The sequence below is a fragment of the Miniopterus natalensis genome, chromosome 3 (genome assembly GCF_054644295.1).
Source record: "Miniopterus natalensis isolate mMinNat1 chromosome 3, mMinNat1.hap1, whole genome shotgun sequence".
Classification (NCBI taxonomy): domain Eukaryota; kingdom Metazoa; phylum Chordata; class Mammalia; order Chiroptera; family Miniopteridae; genus Miniopterus; species Miniopterus natalensis.
This window is the reverse complement of record NC_142083.1, coordinates 73,436,319-73,458,411: the sequence shown is the minus strand read 5'-3', so window position 1 is coordinate 73,458,411 and position 22,093 is coordinate 73,436,319. Positions and strand designations below refer to the sequence as shown.

Sequence of the window (22,093 nt, the reverse complement as noted above, 5' to 3'; positions counted from 1 at the left end):
ACAGGTAACAGATACCCAGGTAGATCAGAAAAATAGCATGTATTTATTTAACGGCACTTATAGAAAAACACTGAGCTCTGGCACATTCAGAGAAGTGTCTTGCATAGTTTCTGCTCTTACCGGGAACAATGGAGAGAGGACATTTCCAGAAAAATGACCAAAGCCAGGCATACCGAAGTTTCTGTAGATGAGCTGAGCTGAGCCTGGATAGTGGAGAAGACAGGGAAGACAGCAGGGAGAGAACAGAATCAAAGTCCTGCAGGAGAAAAAGGGGTTGCGGGCTTGTCTGGAAGGAAGTAGGCAGTCCAGCCAAACTGGAGCAGACTTTGACTTGGAAAGAATCAGGAGAGAAAGTTTGGGTTATTCTGCAGATAATGTGGAGCCACTGAGTTTTTATGAGTAGAAGAATCTAATCATATAGGTCAAGTGTTCCTGAGAGTTTTCACAAAAAGCAAGCTTGAAAGGAACTTCTAAGAGTACACTCTGGGCCCAACTTCCTAATATTTTAAGCACTGCTTTCCCTGTTATCAACCCTCTCTCCACACCATCCTCACTGCCTCTAATAAATCATTTCCACCAGTGTTTTTATCAGTTCAGAACTCCTCTTGCTGCAAGCAACTGAAAACAGTCAAAGCTTAGGCAGGAAAGGAGTTGATTAGCCAGCCCAGGTGAATGATGAGTTAGGCAGTGGGTTTGACTTTCAGTGCTCAAACTTGTCATCAGGTCTGTTTCTCTTAACTGCTCACTTCGGCCCCTACTGTTTAGCTTCATTCTCAGTCTCCATTTGGTGGCCCCGGCAGCAGTGAGCTGTCTGGACAAGCAGCAAGATGATCCACCCTCCCATGTCAGTCTTGTAGGAAAAAAACTAGACTCTCTTCCACTAGCCCTAGCAAAAACCCTAAGATTACCAAGACTGGACTAGGTTAGGTGACCTGTCCATCCTAGAGACAATCAGTGTGGCCAAAGAGATGTGTTGTCCCTGAACAACCAGGCTTGAGTAATAAGCAGAATACCTATGTTCTGGAAAGTGAGTCAGGATTGGAATTTATGCTTATACAAGGTAGGAGTACATAGCTCTAAATAAACCAATTTCCCTCTCTTGTCCTCCCCACAGCCCTGAAATCAGTGGACCTACCTACATGCCACATATCAGACCAGGCTCCTGATGGCTATGGAGACCACTCAGGGCATAGTGCTGCATTGGCAGGCCCACAGCTGGCCCCTACACACCCTTTGCACACCAGTGGCCTCTCTGTTCTCCATGGTCCAGAACCTGGCCAGGGGCCCCCACACTGTGGTAGTGCTGGGTCTACTTTACCACCTTCTCTGTGTCCATCTTTATCTGATGACTGATAGGGATCGGGGCAGCTGTGGTTGCACTCTTGTGGTCATCAAGTTGGTCAACACTGCTATAAGTCCATGTATGGCAGTGACTGGTTCACTCTCGAGGTGAACCAGCTCCTCTGAGTTGCCTTTGCTGACCTCTGTGTGGCCTTTGTGGATGCCTGGGAAATGACCTCCAGCCTGGCCCTGCCCAACAGCATCCACCCAGGGAGGCTCATCATCCACAAGGTGGACTTTCTCCTCTCCTTCATCTGCCACATCTAAGCACTCTGCCGTTCCTAGAGCTGTGTGGATAGAGGGCATGGGGAACGGGACAGTTGTGAAGAGGACCACAGCCATAATAGGACTTCTGGAATACGGGCCAGGTGTCATCAACTTCTCTCACCTGGAAGACTGCAATAGCTTCCCAGCCACAGCCAATTCAATTCTTGCTCCACTCCAACCCCTTCTCCATTCAGAACAAGAGTGATTGTTTTAAAACATAAATGAGACCATTGAGTAGGTCATTGGCCTACTCAAAAGGCAAAGGCTTCAACCTCAGTAAAAATCCAAACCTGCCACCATGGTCTACAGGGCCCTGCATAATGGTCCTGCCTAACTCTGCAGCTTCATTTATTGCCACTCTTCCAACAATGGATTCTTGCTGTTCAAGCAGGTAAAGCTGTCCTGCCTCAGGGCTTTTATATCTGCTGTCCCAGGGACTGGAATGCTCCTCTTCCAGATCCTCCTATGGCCAGCTTTCTCCTCGTTCAGTTCTCTGATCAAACATTATCTCCTCAGAGGCTTTCCCTAACCACCCTCTCACCCCAGCACTTTATCCCCTTCTCAGCCTGTTTTTTCTCATATCACTAACCACAACCTGTAGCTATTTGGTTTACTACTATTACTGTTGTTGTTTACTTGTCTGTCTCTATAGAATAATATCCATAAGGGCCAGGGAGTTTGTCTAACTTGCCCACTGTTGTATCCCGGTACTTGAGACAAAGCAGGAGTTAAATAACTATTCATTGAATAAAATTAATGAATGAATTAAAGTCATATGATTGTGGTGTTACTTCTGTGCCCTGCACCTTCTCTCAGTAACCTGCATCTCATGAGAAATAAGCAATTGACCAAAAGGTATCCCCGTTTGCTGTTGATTACATTTGCATGACTGTCACACATATTAATGCTTCACATTTACATTAAGGCAGTATGATTTTCAATGTACTTTCCTATTTTTATTTGGGACAACTCTCCCAAGAACATTCTCCCACTTTACTAAGGAAGCCCCCAGAGGTGGCACACAGCTGATCCATCCTTGGTCCTAGTTTGGTTGCAAAAATAGTGATATTGGTGACAGCAGTGGCAGAAACACTCTGTCCTCGCTGGAAAACCAGCCTTCTGGAAGGACTGGAAGTGACCACTCGGACTCCTCGGACTCTGGCTGACTGGGTCCTCTCGGTATCTAGATGTCAGTTTCTTGGCTGGATGGTTGGGTGGGAGGGCTTCCCTGACAGGAGTCCTGTCTCTCCCAGGGCTTATCGGTGCATTGTCTGATCCATGTTTCCCACGGGACCTTGCCGGCTGTTCCCTGGATCCTTTGTCTCTAGATTCCAGGTTTCCCTGACCACCCGGAAGGGAGCTCCGTGACCAGGCACGACCACATCTGCAGTGCCTAGGACCCTCTTCCGGCTCCGTTCCTGAGCCACCGGGTCTTCACTCAAGGCCTGCCACGAGTCCCCGTCCCCATCGCGTTCAAACACATCGCCCACCACCATTACGGTGCCCATGGCCGTGCCCGCCACCACCACGCTCACGTCCCGCTGGCCCCCATGGCCAGGGGTGGCCCACACCTCGAGCCCGGGCCCCAGCCACAGGGGCCTCTCCTCCCCCAGCCCGTGGGAGAGGTAGAGGCCCCCGGGGAGGCAGAAGTCATGCGAGACCAACAGAGCCGCTCCTGGAAACAGCCCGAGGTTCCCGATATGATCTGAGTGTCCGTGGGTCCCCACCACCAGAGTCACGTCTACAGGGGCCACACCCTGCCCCGCCAAGGCCCCCAGGAGCATCTCCCGAGCCCAGGGACCTCCGGTGTCCACGAGGATGGGGCCACGGGCTGCCTCTTCCAGGGCGGTCTTCGCCTCGCCGCCCTCAGGTGGGGGCTCTCGGGGGCTGGAGGCCGGGCCCCAGGCCCGGGGCAGTATGAGGGTCACGGAGCCATCAGCGCGCACTGCGCCGCCAACCCCCTCGGGCTCCGCGTAGCCCTGCAGCAAAACCACCACCGAGTACGGGTCGCCAGGCACCCGCAGAGGGGGTTCTCCGGGCAGAGGCTCGGTCCGCACTGCACTGCTCATGGCCAGAGGAAGAAAGGGGAACTATGGATCACTGTCCAGTCCCCTCACGTCCCCAACGCGCCCGATCCTCCACTAAGTGGCACCTCCAAGTCTCAGTTCTTTGCCACCCCCTCACTCTCACAGTGGTGTCGCCCTCCACCCCCTTCCGAAGATGGTATCGCCCAACCTTTCCTTCCACTTGAAGCCGCGGGTCCTTCAGTCTTCGGCCCCCGCCTTGCAACTCTTGCGTAGTAGGTCCTCGCTCATCACCCTCCCAAGATGTCCTTTTTAGTTCCCTCACAATAACCTAAGCCGCGCTTTACCTTGGGCCCAGTTCCACGCCTCTTAGGTCTTGCCTCATTCTGAGGAAAGAACGGAAATCGGAAAGACGCGAAGGATTTTGTCCTCTGCGAGCTCCCATAAGCCCAAGTATGGCGGCCGAGGGGAGCCGCGCTCGGAATTTTATCCCGGCGCTTCTCCGGCGTGCGTGAGCACGGGCTGCACAAATCCAAGTCTCAATACTGTCCTCAGCCCGGGTATCCCTGCCAACCTCCTAGGGCTGGAACATTACAAAGCACCATTAGCTCCCAGGACGGCAGCCAACGGCCCTATTCCCTGGGCGGGGCGCTGCCTCATCAGCCGGCTATGATGTGTGCATGGCAGTTGCTTGAAACTGATCACAGCTGATACTTTTTTTTTTTAAACTCACGATATAGAAAACTTGAGACCTGTGAAATTATGTGGTGGCCATCGGTTAGATTAATATGAAGTGGACCAAGTACCCCGCCTAAATTTATCAACCCCATCCCGTGTCCCCTCTTCAGTTTGTTGGCATGTAGCCTGGACCCAGGCGGTGTATATAAGTCGCAGAGAAGGTCCTTCTGGCTTCTTCCTTGTAAGGGTCTGAAAAAGGCAAAGTGAGCTTCCCAAGGCCCACAACTCCTTTGCCACTGCTGACCTCTGGGTGGGATTGGGAGTAACAGAGATATTTAAAGGGGGAAAGCCTTCAATATTGTCTCCACACACACATACAATTAAGGGGGCTAGATGGCAGGCATAGGGCTCATCTGTTGGGGCAGGGCTTCCACCTACTGCTCACACCTTTCTCCCCATAGCTATGCCATGCTGTACCATCAGGATCCTTCCTGAGACCAGATGGCAGAGAACAACTACAAGCTCTGGGGTGGGTCACTCACACATACACACACACACCCTTAAAGCTGTGGGGCAGGGAGAGCTCAGACTTCAAAGTGTTCTTCTCCATGACCCCTACCCTTCCTGGGGGCTCAAAAGCAAGGGTCAAAGATCTTCTGGGTCATGCTTGGGGCGGCCTGGTGTGCTAATCATCTCTTCTTCCTTTTCCTTCTCCTCTTCCTCTTGATCTTGCTCCTCCTCTTCTGTCTTCTCTTGCCCATCTGTGATTTCCTTTCCAGTCCAAGTTTCCTGTAGACATGCTAAGTTGGGTGATAGAAAACAAATTAGATATTGGTCGTGGGGGTACAGGATGTTGTGGCCTGGCAGGAAAGGGGCCAGCCCACACACTTACCAGTTTCAGCAGCTGGGAGCACATGACCTTCACAAAGAAAATGTTGCAGGGGCTGCTCCTGATGGTGGAAGTACCAGTCTTCCACGACTTCTTCAAACTCCTCCAGCATTTTCTCACACTGGTCAAGTGGAAGGGTCAGAAGCATATCTGCTCTGTTGAGCTTTGGAAACCTTCCTCTTTGCTCTTTACTACCTGTCTCCCCAACCCACCTTGGAGAAGCAGGTATCCAGGAGGTTAAACTTGGCTTACTAGATGTGTGATCCTCATTCAATCAACAAACATTAACACAAACTCTACCAAGTAGGTTATTAAACTCTAAGTCTCAGCTCCTTGCCTATAAGGTGGGAAATGGTAATTAGGTTGTTGTGAGAGTAAAAATAAGGCAGCAGCTGAAATGTATGTGGCCCCAAATTTGCACATAGTACTTAGTAATTGGTAATGCATATTATTAGCCTCCATTATTACTTCTTGATATGCTCCTGGCTACATCAATCAATGACAGTCCTCACTCTGCCCCCTTCTCCCTGCTCAGAGGTTGACCTCCCTAAGATCTAGCTCCCCTTTCAGGTTCCCTTCTCACCTCCTTGGGCTGTATTCTATCCTACCTGCTTCTTGAGGAATGTGACCTCCACGCTGGGCTCATCCCACAGCTCCAGAGGGATCCCCAGATCCACTTTCACCCCCTTCTGCACCAGGCCTTTCAGCGTTGCCATGGTCTGACTCTGCCCCTGAGAGATGGGAATCTGGAATCAGCCCAGCCCACTACCCCACTTCTTCCTTCCCCTTTCTACCATATCAGCTTTGTTAACCACTGCAGTCTGAGGGGTGAGTTCCATGAGGGTGAAATGAGGGAGTCTAAAGATGAGGAGGGGACACTCAAGAGCTGAAGAAGGTAGGCCCCAGAGGATATAGGTCTGAGAAGTGGGATCCTGCCTTGGGGAAGAGTCTCACCTTGGCATATCTCAGTGAGCCCTTGCGCTCAGCATGAACACTGTAATCCAGGATCTGCTCACATAAATTCTCCAAGGCCTCTTCTAGCCTTGTCTCTCTGCGGGGAAAGGGGAAACAAAGACTCCCTAAATATTATACAAGCTCCCAGGGCTCCTTTGGGGGTTGAAAGGTGGAGGAGCACCAAGAAGGACTCACGAAACGCTGTAAGGGATGTGTCTCTTTCTCTTGCCCGTGTCTAGCACCTGCCCCAGCTCCAGCACCTCTCGAGATCGGCCAGTACGACTCAGCTTTTCCTGTAGCTCCAGGCTTAGCAGCTTGCACACTAGATGTCCAAAGGGGCGTGAGAGACAAACAAACACACCAGCAACTCATTCTGCAGATGAGCAAAAGCAGCAGAGCCATGATGGTTACAAGTGCAGACTCTGGAGGCAGCCTGATTTATAATCCTGACTCAGCCACTTACTAGCTGTGTAACAATCCTGCTGTACCTTGGTTTCTTCACCTCTAAAATGGAGATAATAATAGTACCTCCTCTTAGGGGTGTGGTGAGGATTAAAAAAATCAATCCATGTAAAGCCCTTAGAATAGTGCCTGCACATAGTGAGCAGTGTATAAGTCTTTGCTGTTGTTCTGCAGTTATTGAGCTCCTTCTGGATGCACAAGAGCAATAGAGAGCAATAAGATCCACCATCCCCATCCATGAAACATTGCCAATGTAGTGGGGGACAAAAAAAAAGATGGCAGTATGGTGTGATGGATCCTACACTAGGGGTTAAGACCAAGAGACTTAATCTCATTAGGAAATGCAAAATTCACTCAATGGTTAAGTATTGCCTTCCTGCTAGCCTGGGATTTCCTTAAGGGTGAGCATTGCATCTGTTCCACCACTGTCTTTCCAGCACCTACCATGTGACCTGGCACTTTATAGGTCCCAAGAAAGGGAGTGGCCTATACAGAAATGCCAAGTGAACTAAACACAGGGGCAAGTAACAAAAGTGCCTAAAATGTGCCAGGTACTACTCTAAGACCTGGGAGACACAGGTACTCTCTTTTCCTCCAAGGGCTTACAATACAGTGGGAGGTGACAAAAAGAAGACTTCCAAAGGAGGTGACATTTAAACTGGATCTTGGAGAACCACATACAGAAGGGAGAGGGTTATTCCAGGCAACAGGAAAAACAGGTGTGAAAGGATAAGGTAGGCTCACTGGCTGCTGAGTTCAGTGTGACTTCAGCATGGGCACTTTGGGGATGGGAGTTGGGTTATGGAAATGAAAGAAGGGGGGGGCATCATAAAACAAACAGACATATGCTCTGCCCTAAAAACAATTTTGGCTGTATTTGCTCACTGCAGGAGGCCTCCACTGGTTTAAAACAAGGACTAACAAGATTGGGTCTGTGTTTAGAAAAACAGACAGAAGAGTGGGGGCACAAGGGAAAGGAGAGTAGAGATTAGGTCCAAGTCTTGAGGAACAGTGATATTGAAATGCAGGTTAAAAGAAAAAGAATCCAACCCTGCCGACATGGCTCAGCAGTTGAGCATCAACCTATGATCCAGCAGATCACAGTTGGATTTCTGGTCAGGGCATATGCCCTGGTTTTGGGCTCGATCCCCAGTGGGGGACGTGCAGGAGACAGCCAATCAATGACTCTCTTATCATTGATGTTTCTATCTCTCTCTCTCCCTTCCTTACTCTGAAATCAATAAAGATATATATATTTTTCAAAAGAAAAAGAATCCAGGGAAGAAATTAAAATCAGGAAGGCAACAAACTGGGAAACCAGAACACTCAACGGCCAGCTCTGAAGTGCCCTCTCCCAGCTGGGCCCCACATTTAATGAAGTCACAGAAGATGCTGCTCACTGTAAAGTCCATACAGTACACACACACCCTTTGGAAAGCCTCACATGTATGGGGAACCTCTCCCAGTTGTGTGGCTTCCTCTTTCATTTATGAGCTTCAAGGGCTGATTTACTCATCTCAAACCCCCTCAGGAGAGTTCGGGACCTGTAATTTGGGACTGGCTCTGCCGAGGTAGTGCAGAGGATGCCCAAAAGTTGAGTCTCGCACCCCGCCCCTGCAGGATCTCCAGATTTAGGTCTAGTGGAATGGGGAAAACACACGCTGAAGATGCTCAGTAGAGTGGGTGGTCCCGCGCAGATAGTCCCTGGACTACAATTCCCACAAACCATTGGGGCCCGAGCCAGCCAGAAAAAGCGGGCTCTCTCAGGATGTCTCATGGGAACTGTAGTGCCATAGTTTTGGGGGTAGCACTATTAGGTTCCCTCCCTTGATCCCATTCAATGCCGCCTTACTCCACCAGAACCTTCCTCAGGTCTTCAAGGAGGTTGAATGACCCACCCATCACGATCCATTAGGTCCGGCCCAAACAAAGGAGGTGGGGCAGAGAGATGCAAAAAGGGGCTACTTCCTTCAAATACCTTCGCATTTGCTGGGCAAGCGATCTGTGTCATGGTCCTCATCCTTCGGCGTCCCAGCCCAAGCTGGGACGTACGCAGTCAAAATGAAAAGCAACATTCCCAACCGCACAGGTCCCATGACAAAGTGCTGTCCACAACTAACCAACTTCAGGAAGGCAGCGGGCCCTTTTAATTCCGAGGGAGTTCGCGGCAACTTTAATAGTCTTGCCCGTGAGCAGGGGAGGCGCACGCGCAGTGCAGACCCAAAAGGGGGTGGGGTCACCTGCACTCAGGCTTTCCCGGCCTAGGTTGTGTGGCGCCTCGTGAAGGTCCTGGCAGCCGGGTAGTGAAGGAATAAACAGAAGTAATTACAACAGAAGTGTTTGCTCCTTACACGTAGATATCGAAACAGCGTTTTTATGTCGTTTCAGGCCGTGAGTCTAGAGGACTTATTCCTGCTCGGAGAAGGGCTAGGACTTGCTCCCTGTCTCTGCCAGGACCTGCTCCTGGGAGGGGGCGGGGCCAACATGGCGCCGAGCGCCGGGTGAGAGGCGCTTTGGCTGCGGTGAGAGTTTTTTCATGCCCGGGGTGCTCGGCTGGCGGGGGAGGGTCGAACGGTACTCTGGACTAGACCCCTTGACGGGCCTGTGTGGGGACCTGGAGGAAGACGGTTGGTTGTGTGTCCGTACGCTTGAGGACTCTGTGTGTTTGCAGTGGAGGGATGTTGGCGGATGAGGTGGGCTCTCTCCTCCTTTCGCGCTGGACCCGTTGCCTGGGGACCTTCGACCTGTTTTCCTCCTGGGGGAACTACGCACATGTAGCTCAACTTAATCCTCCTCTGTGAAGCCTTTCTACCGACTCTACTGACCTGAGGGGCCGTGGAGTGTTTTGAGCCTTTTCTGGCGGAGGGTACCTCAGGGTATTGAAGGGTTAGTAGCAGTTCTCCGGGACGCTGGGACACGACCGCTTGTATACCCAGCTCCAGGCACGGAGTATGTGTTGAATAAATGTGTTGTCGGCAAATAAGACTTACAGAAGTAGGGGAGGAGAGCTGGGATGGTTTGAGAAGAACCAAATTCTCTTTGGCGTCCATCTTCTTACCCCTTTAGCACGTCCCCACTCGGCCCCACCGGCACCCCGCAGTCAGTTTTAAACACTTTTGACATTAGTCTTCCTAATACCAGCTTCAATGCGAGCCACTTTTATGTTGGCTGCAGAGTAGATTCCAAGCTTGGGCCTGTACTTGTTCATCTTGATAATACTGGTACCGAGTATGTATTGAGCCCTTACATCTCTGAGCCTCACAATTCACTCATTTATTCAACAAATATGTATTGAGTATCTACAGTGTCTCAGGCAACAGCATTCCATATTGGAACACATCAGTGAACATAATAGACAAAGATTTCTGTCCACATGGTGCAGGAGGGGGAAGTATGGTGGTGATAAACGATAAGAAATAACATATATATTAGATGTTAAATGCAGGGGGGAGGGATGTGTGGTATTAAATAAGGTGGTGGAAATGGGCAGCCAAGATGACATTGGGAAAGAACATTCCAGGCAGAAGGAATAGCAAAGGCCATAAAGCAAGAACGTCTCTGTCAAGTTTGAACAGCAAGGACAGTGGCACTGGATCAAGCTGGAAGAAGGATGGAAAGGAGGTCAGAGATGTAATGCAGAGAGGGCCTTGTAGACCATAAGAATTTTGGATTTTACTCGATGGCAAATGGGGAGCCATTACAAAGTTTGGACAATGACCCAGTCTGATTTATAATTTGACAGAATCACTCTGGCTGCTGTGTTGGGAGTAGATGTAAAGAGCAAGGTTGGCAGCTGGAAGACCTTATCAGAAGGCTATTGAAGTTATCCAAGTGATAAAGGAGACCTGCAGTGGGAATGGAGGAATTAGGTTGGATCACCTAGTGGATTTGATGTGAGGGCTCACATAAAGAATGAGCTCCTGGATGAATGGTGTCACTACAAAGACAAGGAAAGTGAAGGCTGGAATAGGTGGGAGGGGGAGATCAGGAGTTCAGATTTAGTGGAGATTTTAGGTGGACAGTTTGATATACAAGTCCAGAGCTAGGAAGAACGCTCTGGGCTGGGGATATAAATTTAGCCATCATCAGCCTATAAGTGATGCTGAAAACAGAGAGGTTGAGGTCACTAAGTGAATAAGCGTAGCTAGAGAAGACTAAGGACTGAGCCCAGGACATTACAACATTAAGCAGGTGAGGAGGAAGAACCAGTAAAGGAAACCAAGAGGTAATGGCCAGTGAGGTAGGAAGAAAACCAGAAGTTGGTGCCACAGTGGAGTAAAGAAGAGTTTTCAGAAGGTAGTAGTATGCTATGTGCTGCTTTGAGGTTTAAGAAGATGAGGACAGAGTAGGCCTTGGATTTGACAATGTGGAATCATCTGTGACCTTGAGAGGTTTCAGGGATCTAGGGGAGCAAAGCCTGATTGGAGTAGGTTCAAGAGAGAAGGAGAGGAGAATTAGAAACAAAGTTAAGACAACTTTTTCAGGGAGTTTTATTGCAAGGAGGGGCCAAAAAATGGAGTATATCATATAGAGAAAGTGAAATAAAAGATTTTTTAAATGTATAATTTAGTGAGATACACATAAAACTCACTGTCTTAACCATTCTTAAGTGTAATTTAGTGGCATTAAATACAATCACATTGTTGTGTAACCATCACCACCATCCATCTACAGAACTCTTCACATTGTAAAACTGAAATTCTGTCCCTATTAAACAATAACTCCCCATCCCCCATCCTCCAAACCCTGGAAACCACCATTCTAATTTCTGACTCTGAGTTTGATTACTCTAAGACCCTCACACAAGTGGAGTCATACCACATTTAACCTTTTGTGACTGGCTTATTTCACTCAGCATAATGTCCTCAGAGTTTATCCATGTTGTAGCATGTGTTCAAATGTCCTTTTTAAGGCTGTATAATAGTCCATTGTGCATATATATCACTTTTGTTTAAGATAGAAATAACTACCTTTTGTAAGCTGATGGAAATGATCTAGTAGGTTGAGAAATTTATGATTCAGGGAGATGGTAGAAACCCTGGAACAATGTTGGAGGTGGTGACAGGCATGAACAGTTTATAGTAGCAGGTGAGAAGGCAGGGTATGTGGACACCAGTTCCACTTGGTGGGTAGACGTGGTAAGTCTAGAGGTCCCTTCTGATGGCTGAAAGTGAGGAAGGAGAAAAGGTGTTACACAGGACAGAGGGAGACTGACTACACTGAGGTATAGTATGCTTGTCTGGCAGCATTAAGGGCCCATTTGAAGTTTATGGTCATGAATTTAAAGTGGTAATTAGCCATGATGGTTGTGTGTTTTTCTCATCACATTGAATTGTACAAGTATACAGGCTCAGGGTTGGGAGGGTTGTATTTAACCAATATTGTATTTGTGTCAAGAATGAATAACGATGCAAGAAGGGACAAGAGAGATGAAGGTACGTGCAAAACCACCTTAGGAAAAACGTGTTTTCCATATTTTATGGAGCAGAAACCCAAACCAGGGACAATTTAAGTAACCTGCCCAAGTAATACAGTGAGGTAGTGCTAGGGCTGGGATTTAAATTGAGGGCCAAGATCATTCTACTATACCTCACTTGTACAGTGCCTGGCATAGTATCAGAGCTCAATAAATTATGTTGAATTGGATTGGATTGCTACCTCCTTCCGTTACACCCCGTACTGACTCATGGGAATGGACAGAAAACACCCACGAGTGCCTTCCCTCCTCACATCCTTATTATCCTCCCGTTTGTTGTGGCCTCTCCTGGGCAGACAGTCCCTCTTCTTTGGGTCTCATGTTTCTTTTTATCTCTTCTGCCCACCCCATCCCCCTGGCAGGGTCTCCATCTCTCCACCCTGGGGCATCATCCTTCAGGGGAGGGAGGAGCAGCTCCAGAATGGCTGAGGAGAAGAAGCTGAAGCTCAGCAATACTGTGCTGCCCTCAGAGTCGATGAAGGTGGTGGCTGAGTCGATGGGCATCGCCCAGATTCAGGAAGAAACCTGCCAGCTGCTGACAGATGAAGTCAGCTACCGCATCAAGGAGATTGCACAGGTAATCTGGCCCTTCTACCTGATCCTGCATTGTATTAAGGGTGCCACCCAGGCCTCCTTCCTCAGGGTCTCAGGCTGACATTTGTTTTCCTACCCCCCAGGATGCCTTAAAATTTATGCACATGGGGAAGCGGCAGAAGCTCACCACCAGTGACATTGACTATGCGCTGAAGCTAAAGAATGTTGAGGTGATTGGGATACACAGGACTGAGACAGGCAGGGGGTGGGGAGGGCAGGATGAGGAGAGCAGTCCTTCCAGATACTGCATTTGCCTTCAGCGACACCTCCACGGGCTCCCTTCTCATCCCAATGTCTGTCTGTCTGTCTCTCTCCTGATACAGCCACTGTATGGCTTCCATGCTCAAGAGTTTATTCCTTTCCGGTTCGCCTCTGGTGGTGGCCGGGAACTGTACTTCTATGAGGAGAAGGAGGTTGACCTTAGCGACATCATCAATACCCCTCTGCCCAGGGTGCCCCTGGATGTCTGCCTCAAAGGTTAGGGGAAAGGAGAGCTGGGTGGCAGGGGAGGAAAAGGCGGTGCAATGCTTATGGGTTTGAGGAAACTCAAGAATGAAACCCTTAGTGTGAGATCCCTGGTGAGTTGCAGGAAGTGGTAACAGGAACGAAACAAATTCCTTGATGTGGAGTGACTCCCTAGTATCCATGTCCAGCAGTTCAACTTGACACCTTCCTTCCTCATAGCTCATTGGTTAAGCATTGAAGGCTGCCAGCCAGCTATCCCAGAGAATCCACCCCCAGGTAACCTCCCTGCCCAGAGCCCACTCCTGTCTCTCTCCCCTTTCTTCCTTTACATCTATCACTCTCATCACTCTTGTGACTGACTCTTTCCTACCAGCTCCCAAAGAGCAGCAGAAGGCCGAGGCCACAGAGCCCCTGAAGTCAGCAAAGCCAGGCCAGGAGGAAGATGGACCCTTGAAAGGCAAAGGTCAAGGGGCAGCTCCAGCTGATGGCAAAGGTCAGTAGTGTTAGGCCAGGCCTCTTCTGGCTCTTGCCCCAAAGCTAGATGGTCATTTGCGAAGAGGGTGAGGTCAGCCAGAGAGCCCCAGAAAGGATCAAGCAGCCTAAGGGAAGCCAGGTCTCCCTGGAGAGGGGAATGGAAGGTCAAGGTTTGTCTGGTACCAAGGCTCTTCTGAAGCTTTCTTTTTCAAACCTATCTTCCCATTTCACACAGGAAAAGAGAAGAAGGCACCACCCCTGCTGGAGGGGGGCCCTTTGCGACTAAAGCCCCGAAGTATCCATGAGTTGTCTGTGGAACAGCAGCTGTACTACAAGGAGATCACCGAAGCCTGTGTGGGGTCATGTGAAGCCAAGAGAGCGGTGAGGCCCCACCCTCCTGCCTTTACCTCAAGGCTCCTCTTGGAGGCCCCACAAATTCTTCCCATGATATCTTCTCCCACCTCACTCATTCCCCTGCTCCCACAGGAAGCCCTTCAGAGCATCGCAACAGACCCAGGGCTCTATCAGATGCTGCCACGATTCAGCACCTTCATCTCAGAGGGGGTGAGAGGATTCAGGAAGGCTAGGCCCTCAAATGAGGTTCCAGTGGGTGAGGAGATGGCAGGGCAAGCTCATCTAAAGGGTCTCCCTGCCCCATCACTTCTCCCTCCTATAGGTCCGTGTGAACGTGGTGCAGAACAACCTGGCCCTGCTCATCTATTTGATGCGCATGGTGAAGGCACTGATGGACAACCCTACGCTGTATCTGGAAAAATACGTGAGTGGTCCTGCCCACCCACCTCTTATCCCAGGGTTTGGAGACCTTACTGCCACCAACAGGAAGCCCTTTATCATAATTAGCTGACTCTCCACCTCTCCCTTAGGTGCATGAATTGATTCCAGCTGTGATGACCTGCATCGTGAGCAGACAGTTGTGCCTGCGGCCAGATGTGGACAATCACTGGGCACTCCGGGACTTTGCTGCCCGCCTGGTGGCCCAGATCTGCAAGCATTTCAGTACAACCACTAACAACATCCAGTCTCGGATCACCAAGACCTTCACCAAGGTGAGCCAGGAGAATAAGGAGTGTAAGCCCTTTCACACCTCTACCTCAGGGTTGTCACCAGGACAATGAAAGCTTTACCCAAACAAGTGGTGGGTCAGCTGTGGCTGGGGAAAATGACACTAAAAACAAGGGGCAGAGTAGAGGGGGGAAAGGAAGTGACACTGAAAACAAGGGGTAGAGGGCAGGAGGACTGGGACTTGAGCCATATGTATCTGTAATGTCTTAAAAATCTATAAGGAAAGTGTGTTCATGAGACCTGGGTCCTTACCAATTAGCCTTTCATGCCTATTTATCTGGATTTATTTTCCATCCCCTTACAGAGCTGGGTGGATGAGAAGACTCCGTGGACCACACGTTATGGCTCCATCGCAGGCCTGGCCGAGCTGGGACATGATGTCAGGCCCCAAGGGGAAGCACTGGGGGAGGGAGGCATCATGAGGTCATAGTGGGAAACACCTCCAACACTACCACCTGGGAGACTCTGTGGTGACCCCAGGGCCCTGGCTTCTCCTCTTCCTTTCCAACAGGTGATTAAGACTCTGATTCTGCCACGGCTGCAGCAAGAGGGGGAGCGGATCCGCAGTGTCCTGGATGGCCCCGTCCTGAGCAACATTGACCGAATTGGAGCTGACCACGTGCAGAGCCTCCTCCTGGTGACCAGAGCCCCTTGCCCTCCCCCTGCTTCTTTAATCTATCCCCCCCAACCCCCAGTCACACACACAGGTACAGTGTTTAGCAAGCATGTGGCATCTTTTATTCACTTAACCCATCTTTGCCTCATACATTCAGAGCACACCTCAAGAGTCCAATACTATTAAGATGGAAAACACCGAGGCACAAAGGAGTTAAATAAGAAACAAGAGGTCTTAACTCTCAGCCTGTAGCTTTTACACTGCACTGCCCCTGATGCTTCTGCATCACTAAGGCAAATGCCCTATGGACAAGAACTACCTCTCAGATATTACTAGGGTATTTAGCATGTTCTCTGTTTACACAGTTGGTACCTATGTTTTCTTATGAAGAAAAACCACAGCATTCCTTACACACACTGCTATGCCAGCAGTTTGGCCTTCAACAAGAACATACTGAAATGATGGGTAATATCCTTTTTCACACCTTCATCACATTTCTGAGAGTCCCGGCGCTCTTCCTACCTAGGTTTTTTTTTTGCCTTCTCTGCAGAAGCACTGTGCCCCTGTTTTGGCAAAGCTGCGCCCACCACCCGACAATCAGGATGCCTATCGGGCAGAATTTGGGTCCCTCGGACCCCTCCTCTGCTCCCATGTGGTCAAGGCCCGGGCCCAAGCTGCTCTGCAGGCTCAGCAGGTCAACAGGACCACCCTGACCATCACTCAGGTCAGTGACAGTTCAGGGAGGAGGAAGGGTGACCAAATGGAGAGGAGGAATGAAGAAAAATGGTGATGGGAGAGGGAATCAAAGGCATGCCCCCACTGAGGCACAAATTTTGTAAACCCCAGAGCCCTCTGAGTCAGTCTTGGAGGCAGCTAGGCCCCCAACCCCAGTGAGACCAACTGAGGAGAAAGAAGAACATTTCTTTATCTTAGATGTTGACATTTTCTTCTCGCCTCTTCTTCCTATAGCCCCGGCCCACACTGACCCTCTCACAGGCCCCTCAGCCTGGCCCGCGGACCCCTGGGTTGCTGAAGGTCCCTGGCTCCATTGCACTGCCCGTCCAGACACTGGTGTCTGCACGAGCTGCTGCTCCACCTCAGCCTTCCCCTCCTCCAACCAAGTTTATTGTAATGTCATCATCCTCTAGTGCCTCATCCACCCAACAGGTATGTGGAGCCCTATGGGACCAGGGATGATGGGGAGCATGTCACCATGCAGCCCTGAGGGGGCCTGGGGTTACCTCAGAATACTCTGAGGGGCCCCAGAGTAGAACCCAGCCACCTAAAAGGAGCACTTCCCAGGAGCCCAGGCGGTCATAGCTTCCCCCCAAGCAAAATCAGAGGATAGTCCTGGCTGGTTTGGCTCAGTGGTTAGAGCATCAGCCTGTGGACTAAAGGGTCTCAGATTCAATTTCTGGTCAAGGGACATGTACCTGGGTTATGGGTTCGATCTCCACCCTCAGTCAGGGCAGAGGCAAACAATGTGTCTCTCTCACATCGATGTTTTTCTCCCTCCCCCTCTCCCTTCCATTCTCTCCAAAAAACCAACGGGAAAAATATCCTCAGGTGAGGATTAACAAAAAAATAAATAAAGTAAAAGGTCAGAGGATAAGTTATTTGATTGGAGCAAGTGAGGTATTCCCCCAGGCCTGGGGAGTAGAGAGGACGCAAGGCAACAGACACTGACTTTCCGTTCTTCTCCCAGGTCCTGTCCCTCAGCACCTCAGCCCCTGGCTCAGGCTCCACCACCACCTCTCCTGTCACTACCACGGTCCCCAGCGTGCAGCCCATTGTCAAGCTGGTCTCCACCGCCACAACTGCACCTCCCAGCACTGCTCCCTCTGGCCCTGGCAGTGTCCAGAAGTACATAGTGGTCTCTCTTCCCCCAACAGGGGATGGCAAAGGAGGCCCTACCTCCCATCCTTCCCCAGTCCCTCCCCAATCCTCAGCCCCCTCCCCACTTGGGGGCAGTGCCCTCTGTGGGGGAAAACAGGAAGCTGGAGATAGCCCCCCTCCAGCTCCAGGAACTCCAAAGGCTAATGGCTCCCAGCCCCCTGGATCTGGGTCCCCTCAACCTGCCCCTTGATGCTGTCACACATCTGTCAGCCTTCTGTCCTCCAGATTCTCTCTACGCACACATATGTTGGGTGGAGGGAAGTAGTCATCTGCTTCCCTCATCTTAACTTTCTTTAGATATTGTACAGCCAGCTCCTCATAATAAAAATTTGATTTGTAAGTTCTGATTCACCTCAGTTCTTCCTGTGTCCGATACCATGGGAGGATCTAACCCACTGAACCCTCATGGTCTCTAAGACTTAGGACTCTTCCAGCCAGATCCATAGCCACAGGCCAGAAGAATGGAAAAGACAATATTGTCAAGAAATCAAAAAATTCCTGGAAACAAATGAAAATAAACACACAACCCAAAATCTATGGGACACAGTCAAAGCAGTCCTAAGAGGGAAGTTTTGATGCCTACCTCAAAAAGCAAAAAAAAAATTTTTCATAAACTAACCCTACAACTTAAAGAATCAAAAAGCTCCCCTGTGAAGCCATCCAGACCAGGGCTTTTGTTTGCTGGGAGTTTTTTGATTACTAATTCAATTTCATCAATTGTTATTAGCCTATTCAGGTTTTCTGATTCTTCCTGATTCAGTTTTACATGATCTCACTCATATGTGGAATCTAATAAACAAAACAGACTGAGGAACAAAATCGATCCAGAGACATAGAAGCATGGAACAGACTGATGAATCTCGGTGGGGAGAGGTTAATCAAAGAATTTATATGCATATATGCATAACCCATGCACACAGACAATAGTGTGGTGAAGGCCTGAGAGAGGGGGCTGCAGATGCGGGGTGGAGGAGATAAATAGGGGGAAAGGGGGATATCTGTAATACTTCCAACAATAAAATAAAAAAGAAAAGACAGTATTGTCTTTCTTAACCACAGGCCATCACCTTTACTGCCAGTGTCCTTGTTTGGGAAGCCTCAGATCCGAATCACATAAGCATCACTGTGGCTTAGGTGTCGTACCCACTTGTGGGGGTTGGTGTTGCTGCAGTGTCTGAATGCCAGCCTGAGGAAGCGAACCTGGAGGCCGGAACACGTGTGCCGGGGAAGTTCAAAGGAGAGGCTCGCAGGGCCCAGCCCCAGAGGAGAGGCTGAGATGGAATGCTCTTGACCAGGAGGCCCAGGCAGACCTGGGACTTCCATCTGTGAGAGATAGAGGCAGAGAACGGGTGCTGAAGGCACACAGAGGAAGGTGGGCAGAGAAGCCAAGGGGCCAGGAAGGTGACCATATTGGTGGGAAAAATGCAGCTACATTAGGAGGGATGAGTCAGGGCTGAAAATGGAGGAGAGAGAAGAAGGCTTTACAGAATCAGCAGCTGATACCTGGAAAAGGCCTGAGAGCTGAGAGCCTCCTTGCACTCGAGGCAGGTCCCAGCGAAGGGCTCCATCCCCCAGCTCTGCCTTCTGCTCTGGGCTACTCAGCTCCTGAGACAGGCTAGAGTTTGGAAAGGTGCTAGGCTTAGCCACTGACTGCCTCTGGGGCAGGCCAGTTTCACCACACAGTATACACTCTCCTCCCCAGTGCCATCTTGTTGTCCAGGGAAACTGGTAAAATGACCCAAGACCCCACAATGCACACACACTAACCTGACCACCCCTCGAGGCAGGGGAAGATGCAGCCTGATGTTGAGAGCCTGGCTGCAAACACAAAAAGAACAGAGTCAGCCCCAGAAAAGTAGTGACTTGTATCCACTCTTCATTAATGTCACAGCTGGAGTTCAGCACAAGTGCCATCCATCCCCTTCCCAAACTCTCAAGCCTCTAACTAAACTGATTCCAAGGCTGGTGGCTGAATCTGAAGGCCACAGTGACAGGTATCTGGGCTGTCTCCTACTCCCCATAGCTGAACTAGTCTTGGCTACCCCCACTCATACCTCTTTGGGGGCAGGTCACATCGTAACTTCAGATAAACCTGGAGCCTGGGTGAGAGGGTACAATACTGTTACTCTGGCCATATCCCACTCGCATCTCACCATCCCACACTGAAAGCCCCCATGCATGTGCTGAAGGAAGCAGACAGAAGGGCTGAAATCTACTCAACTCCACTAGTCACTAGTATTTATGGGGTTGAGTACACTGTGGGGAGGGTGCCTTTTTCTAATTTGTACCCTATACCACTAACCACCATCATCCGCAATTAAGTCTTGGGAACATATACCTGTTGACTTGGATTCCGGAGAAATTCTAGAACAGAGGAAATGGTCTCACCTGCCTGAGCCTCGGTCCCACTGCACAGAGGGAAAGAGCCGGAAGGGGAGCGGGGAGGGAAGATCATCTGAGAGTTGGTACCGCATCACAGTCAGCTGAAATGAGGGAGGAATGACAGTCAGTTTGGTCCCCTCACACCTGAACTGCCTCCCTTCCCTTGGGTAGATGGATATGCTAGGCCAGCCCATCCTGACCTCGCCCTGAGGTGGCTGCAAGCGGAGTATTCGATGAGACTCAAACTCATCCAGGTGCACCGAGCTGTGAAATGAGACCTCATCCACCCGAATTCCTGGCCCATAACCTAGAAAGAGAGAGAGACTCCTCTGCTAACCCATATTTTGGGAAAGAAGAGCAGAGGTAGGATGGGGATCTGTCTCTAATTTCTCTCCATAAAACTTCTGATAGCGACCTAAATGTTTGTAGGAGAGAAAGACCCACTTTCTCCTCACCTCTCAGTTCTGACTTCCCCACACAAAATTCTTCTGTCAAGCCAATGCGCATCTCTGTCAGAGAAAAGGACATCAGAAAAGGCCACCACCACCAAAGAGCCCGTCTCAAACCCAATCCTGGGCCCAACCTGCAGACTTCTCACCAGAGCCGCTGGGAAGAAAGCTCTTGAGTCGGATCTCTCCCTGCACATCCACCTTCAGCAACGAGCCCTGAGAGTGGCAGGGAAGTTAATGCCCAGAGGTGACCTCCCCAACATGTTTCCCAGATATCTGTCCTCAGCTCCAGGGCTGGGGGCCCAAACTTACATTAGATGCTATCAGTACGGACAGTCTCTCAACCACATCCAAAAACACTTCATTCTTTTGGCTCTGAGGAAAAGAGGGCATTTGGGTAGTTGGAAGCTGAATGGCTTGTATTCTAAAGTGGACAGAGCAGTGGAGGCTAGGGCCTGCGGTGGGGACACGAGGTAAAGGGAGGGATTGGATTATCCAAATCTAGGAGAGGCAGAAAGATATGCATGGATCTTGGACTCTGGGATCCCCTAAAAAAAAATCAGAGGGTCTGATCCTGTGTAGCCCTCCCTCACCTGGTCAGAGCGGCTGGACAGGACAGGGCGGCTGGCTGCACTGCTAGGGACCACTTTGCTCTGTTGTGTCTCAGCTCCAAACTAGAAAGCACCCAAAGCAATCAGTCCTCAAGGTCTGACACTCCCTGCCAACCCTCCCTCCCTCCTGGTCCTCTTTCCCTCAACTGACCAAGCCAACACTGCTGAGATCAAAGAGGCTGAAGGGTTTGCTAACCACCGCCTCCGTCTGGATGAAGTTCCTCAGCATCTCTGTGGATGTGGTCTGTACGTAGCCATAATCCTACAGACAGAGGAAGGGTAGTCTCTGGATGGCCAGTGGAGGGAAGTGGTGAAAAGGAGTGGACTTAGCCTCACAGTCAAAGCATAGATCTTCAGGGAACAGGGACAATGAGGGAAATCCTTGGACCTTACCAACACTTCATCCAGGAGTTCATAGACAAGAGCCACGTTGCGGGAGATGGTCCCCTCTCCCAGAGAACCACAGTAATCGCCCAGGAGGGTGGCTAGCCTGAGGAAAAAGGAGTGTCCATCTCTTCCTCCTCTCAGATCCCAACACCCACCTGCTCAGCCCTACCCTCCTCACCGATAGAGCAGCTCTAGGAGGCTGAAGGGAGAAATATTTTCTGAAGTTGTGGCCACCAAATAGAGACCGCTGTGTCTGATGTGAATAAAATGACGGTCATCGTGGTGCTGAGGCAAAAGCGGGGGAGAAAGGATCAGGAAGAGAGTTGCGCTTAAGGGTCCACGAGACTTGGGCTGGTATACCGATTTCCCTACTTCCTAGCAGTGACTTTGGGGTGAACTAGAAACCTCCCTAGGGCCCAGTTTCCCAAAGTGTAAGTGGAGTTAATGATAGTTCCTTCCCCAGAAGTGCTGAAGATTGAGATATGTGAGGAGCTATTAGCGCTCAATACACTTTCTTCAATGTTTTTTGGAGGAATGCATGGCCCTCATCCCCATGAGAAAGTTCTCAAGGATGCAGCCCGGTGGGCGGAAGCGCGCCCCCTATCAAGGCCTGCCGGGAATACCACTCCCACCAGTGTGGTTACCATGACAACGGGGGACTCCTCTCCGGGCAGTCCCGTCAGCTTCCGGTAGAAGAGCTCAGCCACATCCCGGCCGCCACTGTCCCCGCGGACTGACGGGTTGAAGGTCAGCTAAGGAGCCGGCGACACAGGCTGGCTCTGGGACACTATTCCCACCCAGACCCACCCTCCTGAACCTGTGGGTCAAGGATACAGTCCTTGTAGATGAGTGGGTCCCCCTTGGAGGACAGAATGAAGAACTGGGAAATCATGGCAGTTCTGCAGAGTAAACAGAGAGACAAAAGTTGGGCCTGCGCCACCCAACGGCCCCGGAACAAAAGGACGCATGTGGGCCGGCCCTTTAAGAGCGATTCTCCGACGCGGGAAATCCGGCGCCTGCCCCGCCTTGCCCAAACAGTCCCTCT

General features: G+C 50.4%; 4 protein-coding genes across 9 annotated transcripts; 1 reads left to right on the top strand and 3 right to left on the bottom strand.

Moving 5' to 3' along the window:
- Positions 1-24: 24 nt before the first annotated feature.
- MBLAC1 (metallo-beta-lactamase domain containing 1) lies at positions 25-3,784 on the bottom strand. Its single transcript, XM_016217821.2, has one exon. The coding sequence runs from the start codon at positions 3,675-3,677 to the stop codon at positions 2,865-2,867; it is 813 nt and encodes a 270-aa protein (XP_016073307.1). The 5' UTR covers positions 3,678-3,784; the 3' UTR covers positions 25-2,864.
- A 1,165-nt stretch (positions 3,785-4,949) lies between these two features.
- CNPY4 (canopy FGF signaling regulator 4) lies at positions 4,950-8,833 on the bottom strand. Of its 2 annotated transcripts, XM_016217822.2 has the most exons (6): positions 8,594-8,833; positions 6,349-6,475; positions 6,154-6,250; positions 5,808-5,930; positions 5,203-5,320; positions 4,950-5,110 (listed from the first exon to the last, which is right to left on the bottom strand). In XM_016217822.2, exons 1-6 carry the CDS (start codon positions 8,709-8,711, stop codon positions 4,956-4,958), a joined length of 738 nt encoding a protein of 245 aa, XP_016073308.2. In that variant the 5' UTR covers positions 8,712-8,833; the 3' UTR covers positions 4,950-4,955. The 2 variants fall into 2 exon arrangements, with proteins under 2 accessions (XP_016073308.2, XP_087671685.1); XM_087815559.1 differs by lacking the exon at positions 5,808-5,930 and having other exon boundaries at positions 8,594-8,792.
- Positions 8,834-8,939: 106 nt separating this feature from the next.
- On the top strand, positions 8,940-17,559 carry TAF6 (TATA-box binding protein associated factor 6). Of its 5 annotated transcripts, none has more exons than XM_016217819.2 (15): positions 8,940-9,137; positions 12,454-12,668; positions 12,769-12,855; positions 13,009-13,162; positions 13,370-13,426; positions 13,524-13,643; positions 13,860-14,005; positions 14,111-14,188; positions 14,301-14,402; positions 14,509-14,691; positions 15,012-15,086; positions 15,219-15,344; positions 15,874-16,047; positions 16,293-16,490; positions 17,029-17,559. In XM_016217819.2, the coding sequence occupies exons 2-15, from the start codon at positions 12,513-12,515 to the stop codon at positions 17,407-17,409; spliced, it is 2,037 nt and encodes a 678-aa protein (XP_016073305.1). In that variant the 5' UTR covers positions 8,940-9,137; positions 12,454-12,512; the 3' UTR covers positions 17,410-17,559. The 5 variants fall into 5 exon arrangements, with proteins under 5 accessions (XP_016073305.1, XP_016073306.1, XP_016073303.1 ...); XM_016217820.2 differs by lacking the exon at positions 8,940-9,137 and adding an exon at positions 9,173-9,501; XM_016217817.2 differs by lacking the exon at positions 8,940-9,137 and adding an exon at positions 10,137-12,050.
- A 470-nt stretch (positions 17,560-18,029) lies between these two features.
- On the bottom strand, positions 18,030-22,082 carry AP4M1 (adaptor related protein complex 4 subunit mu 1). The gene is made up of 15 exons (XM_016217809.2): positions 21,883-22,082; positions 21,693-21,781; positions 21,227-21,333; positions 21,055-21,151; positions 20,813-20,923; positions 20,644-20,724; positions 20,363-20,425; positions 20,200-20,266; positions 20,057-20,110; positions 19,802-19,908; positions 19,608-19,702; positions 19,274-19,318; positions 18,987-19,037; positions 18,723-18,834; positions 18,030-18,542 (listed from the first exon to the last, which is right to left on the bottom strand). The coding sequence occupies exons 1-15, from the start codon at positions 21,938-21,940 to the stop codon at positions 18,318-18,320; spliced, it is 1,362 nt and encodes a 453-aa protein (XP_016073295.1). The 5' UTR covers positions 21,941-22,082; the 3' UTR covers positions 18,030-18,317.
- Positions 22,083-22,093: the final 11 nt, after the last annotated feature.

What these genes read in the sequence shown, in the direction of transcription:
- MBLAC1 (XM_016217821.2), bottom strand. Translation starts at nt 3,677, where the DNA reads ATGAGCAGTGCAGTGCGGACCGAGCCTCTGCCCGGAGAACCCCCTCTG.
- CNPY4 (XM_016217822.2), bottom strand. Translation starts at nt 8,711, where the DNA reads ATGGGACCTGTGCGGTTGGGAATGTTGCTTTTCATTTTGACTGCGTAC. An exon ending in TCACATTCCTCAAGAAGCAG is followed by an intron (nt 5,321 to 5,807) that starts GTAGGATAGAAT and finishes CCACTTGACCAG; the next exon opens with TGTGAGAAAATGCTGGAGGA. An exon ending in GCTCCCAGCTGCTGAAACTG is followed by an intron (nt 5,111 to 5,202) that starts GTAAGTGTGTGG and finishes CACCCAACTTAG; the next exon opens with CATGTCTACAGGAAACTTGG.
- TAF6 (XM_087815555.1), top strand. Translation starts at nt 12,249, where the DNA reads ATGTTGAATTGGATTGGATTGCTACCTCCTTCCGTTACACCCCGTACT. An exon ending in CCTGGATGTCTGCCTCAAAG is followed by an intron (nt 13,163 to 13,369) that starts GTTAGGGGAAAG and finishes CCTTCCTCATAG; the next exon opens with CTCATTGGTTAAGCATTGAA. An exon ending in CCACCCTGACCATCACTCAG is followed by an intron (nt 16,048 to 16,292) that starts GTCAGTGACAGT and finishes TTCTTCCTATAG; the next exon opens with CCCCGGCCCACACTGACCCT.
- AP4M1 (XM_016217809.2), bottom strand. Translation starts at nt 21,940, where the DNA reads ATGATTTCCCAGTTCTTCATTCTGTCCTCCAAGGGGGACCCACTCATC. An exon ending in TGTCCAGCCGCTCTGACCAG is followed by an intron (nt 20,426 to 20,643) that starts GTGAGGGAGGGC and finishes TCTTTTCCTCAG; the next exon opens with AGCCAAAAGAATGAAGTGTT. An exon ending in CTGCCTCGAGGGGTGGTCAG is followed by an intron (nt 18,835 to 18,986) that starts GTTAGTGTGTGT and finishes TCCAAACTCTAG; the next exon opens with CCTGTCTCAGGAGCTGAGTA.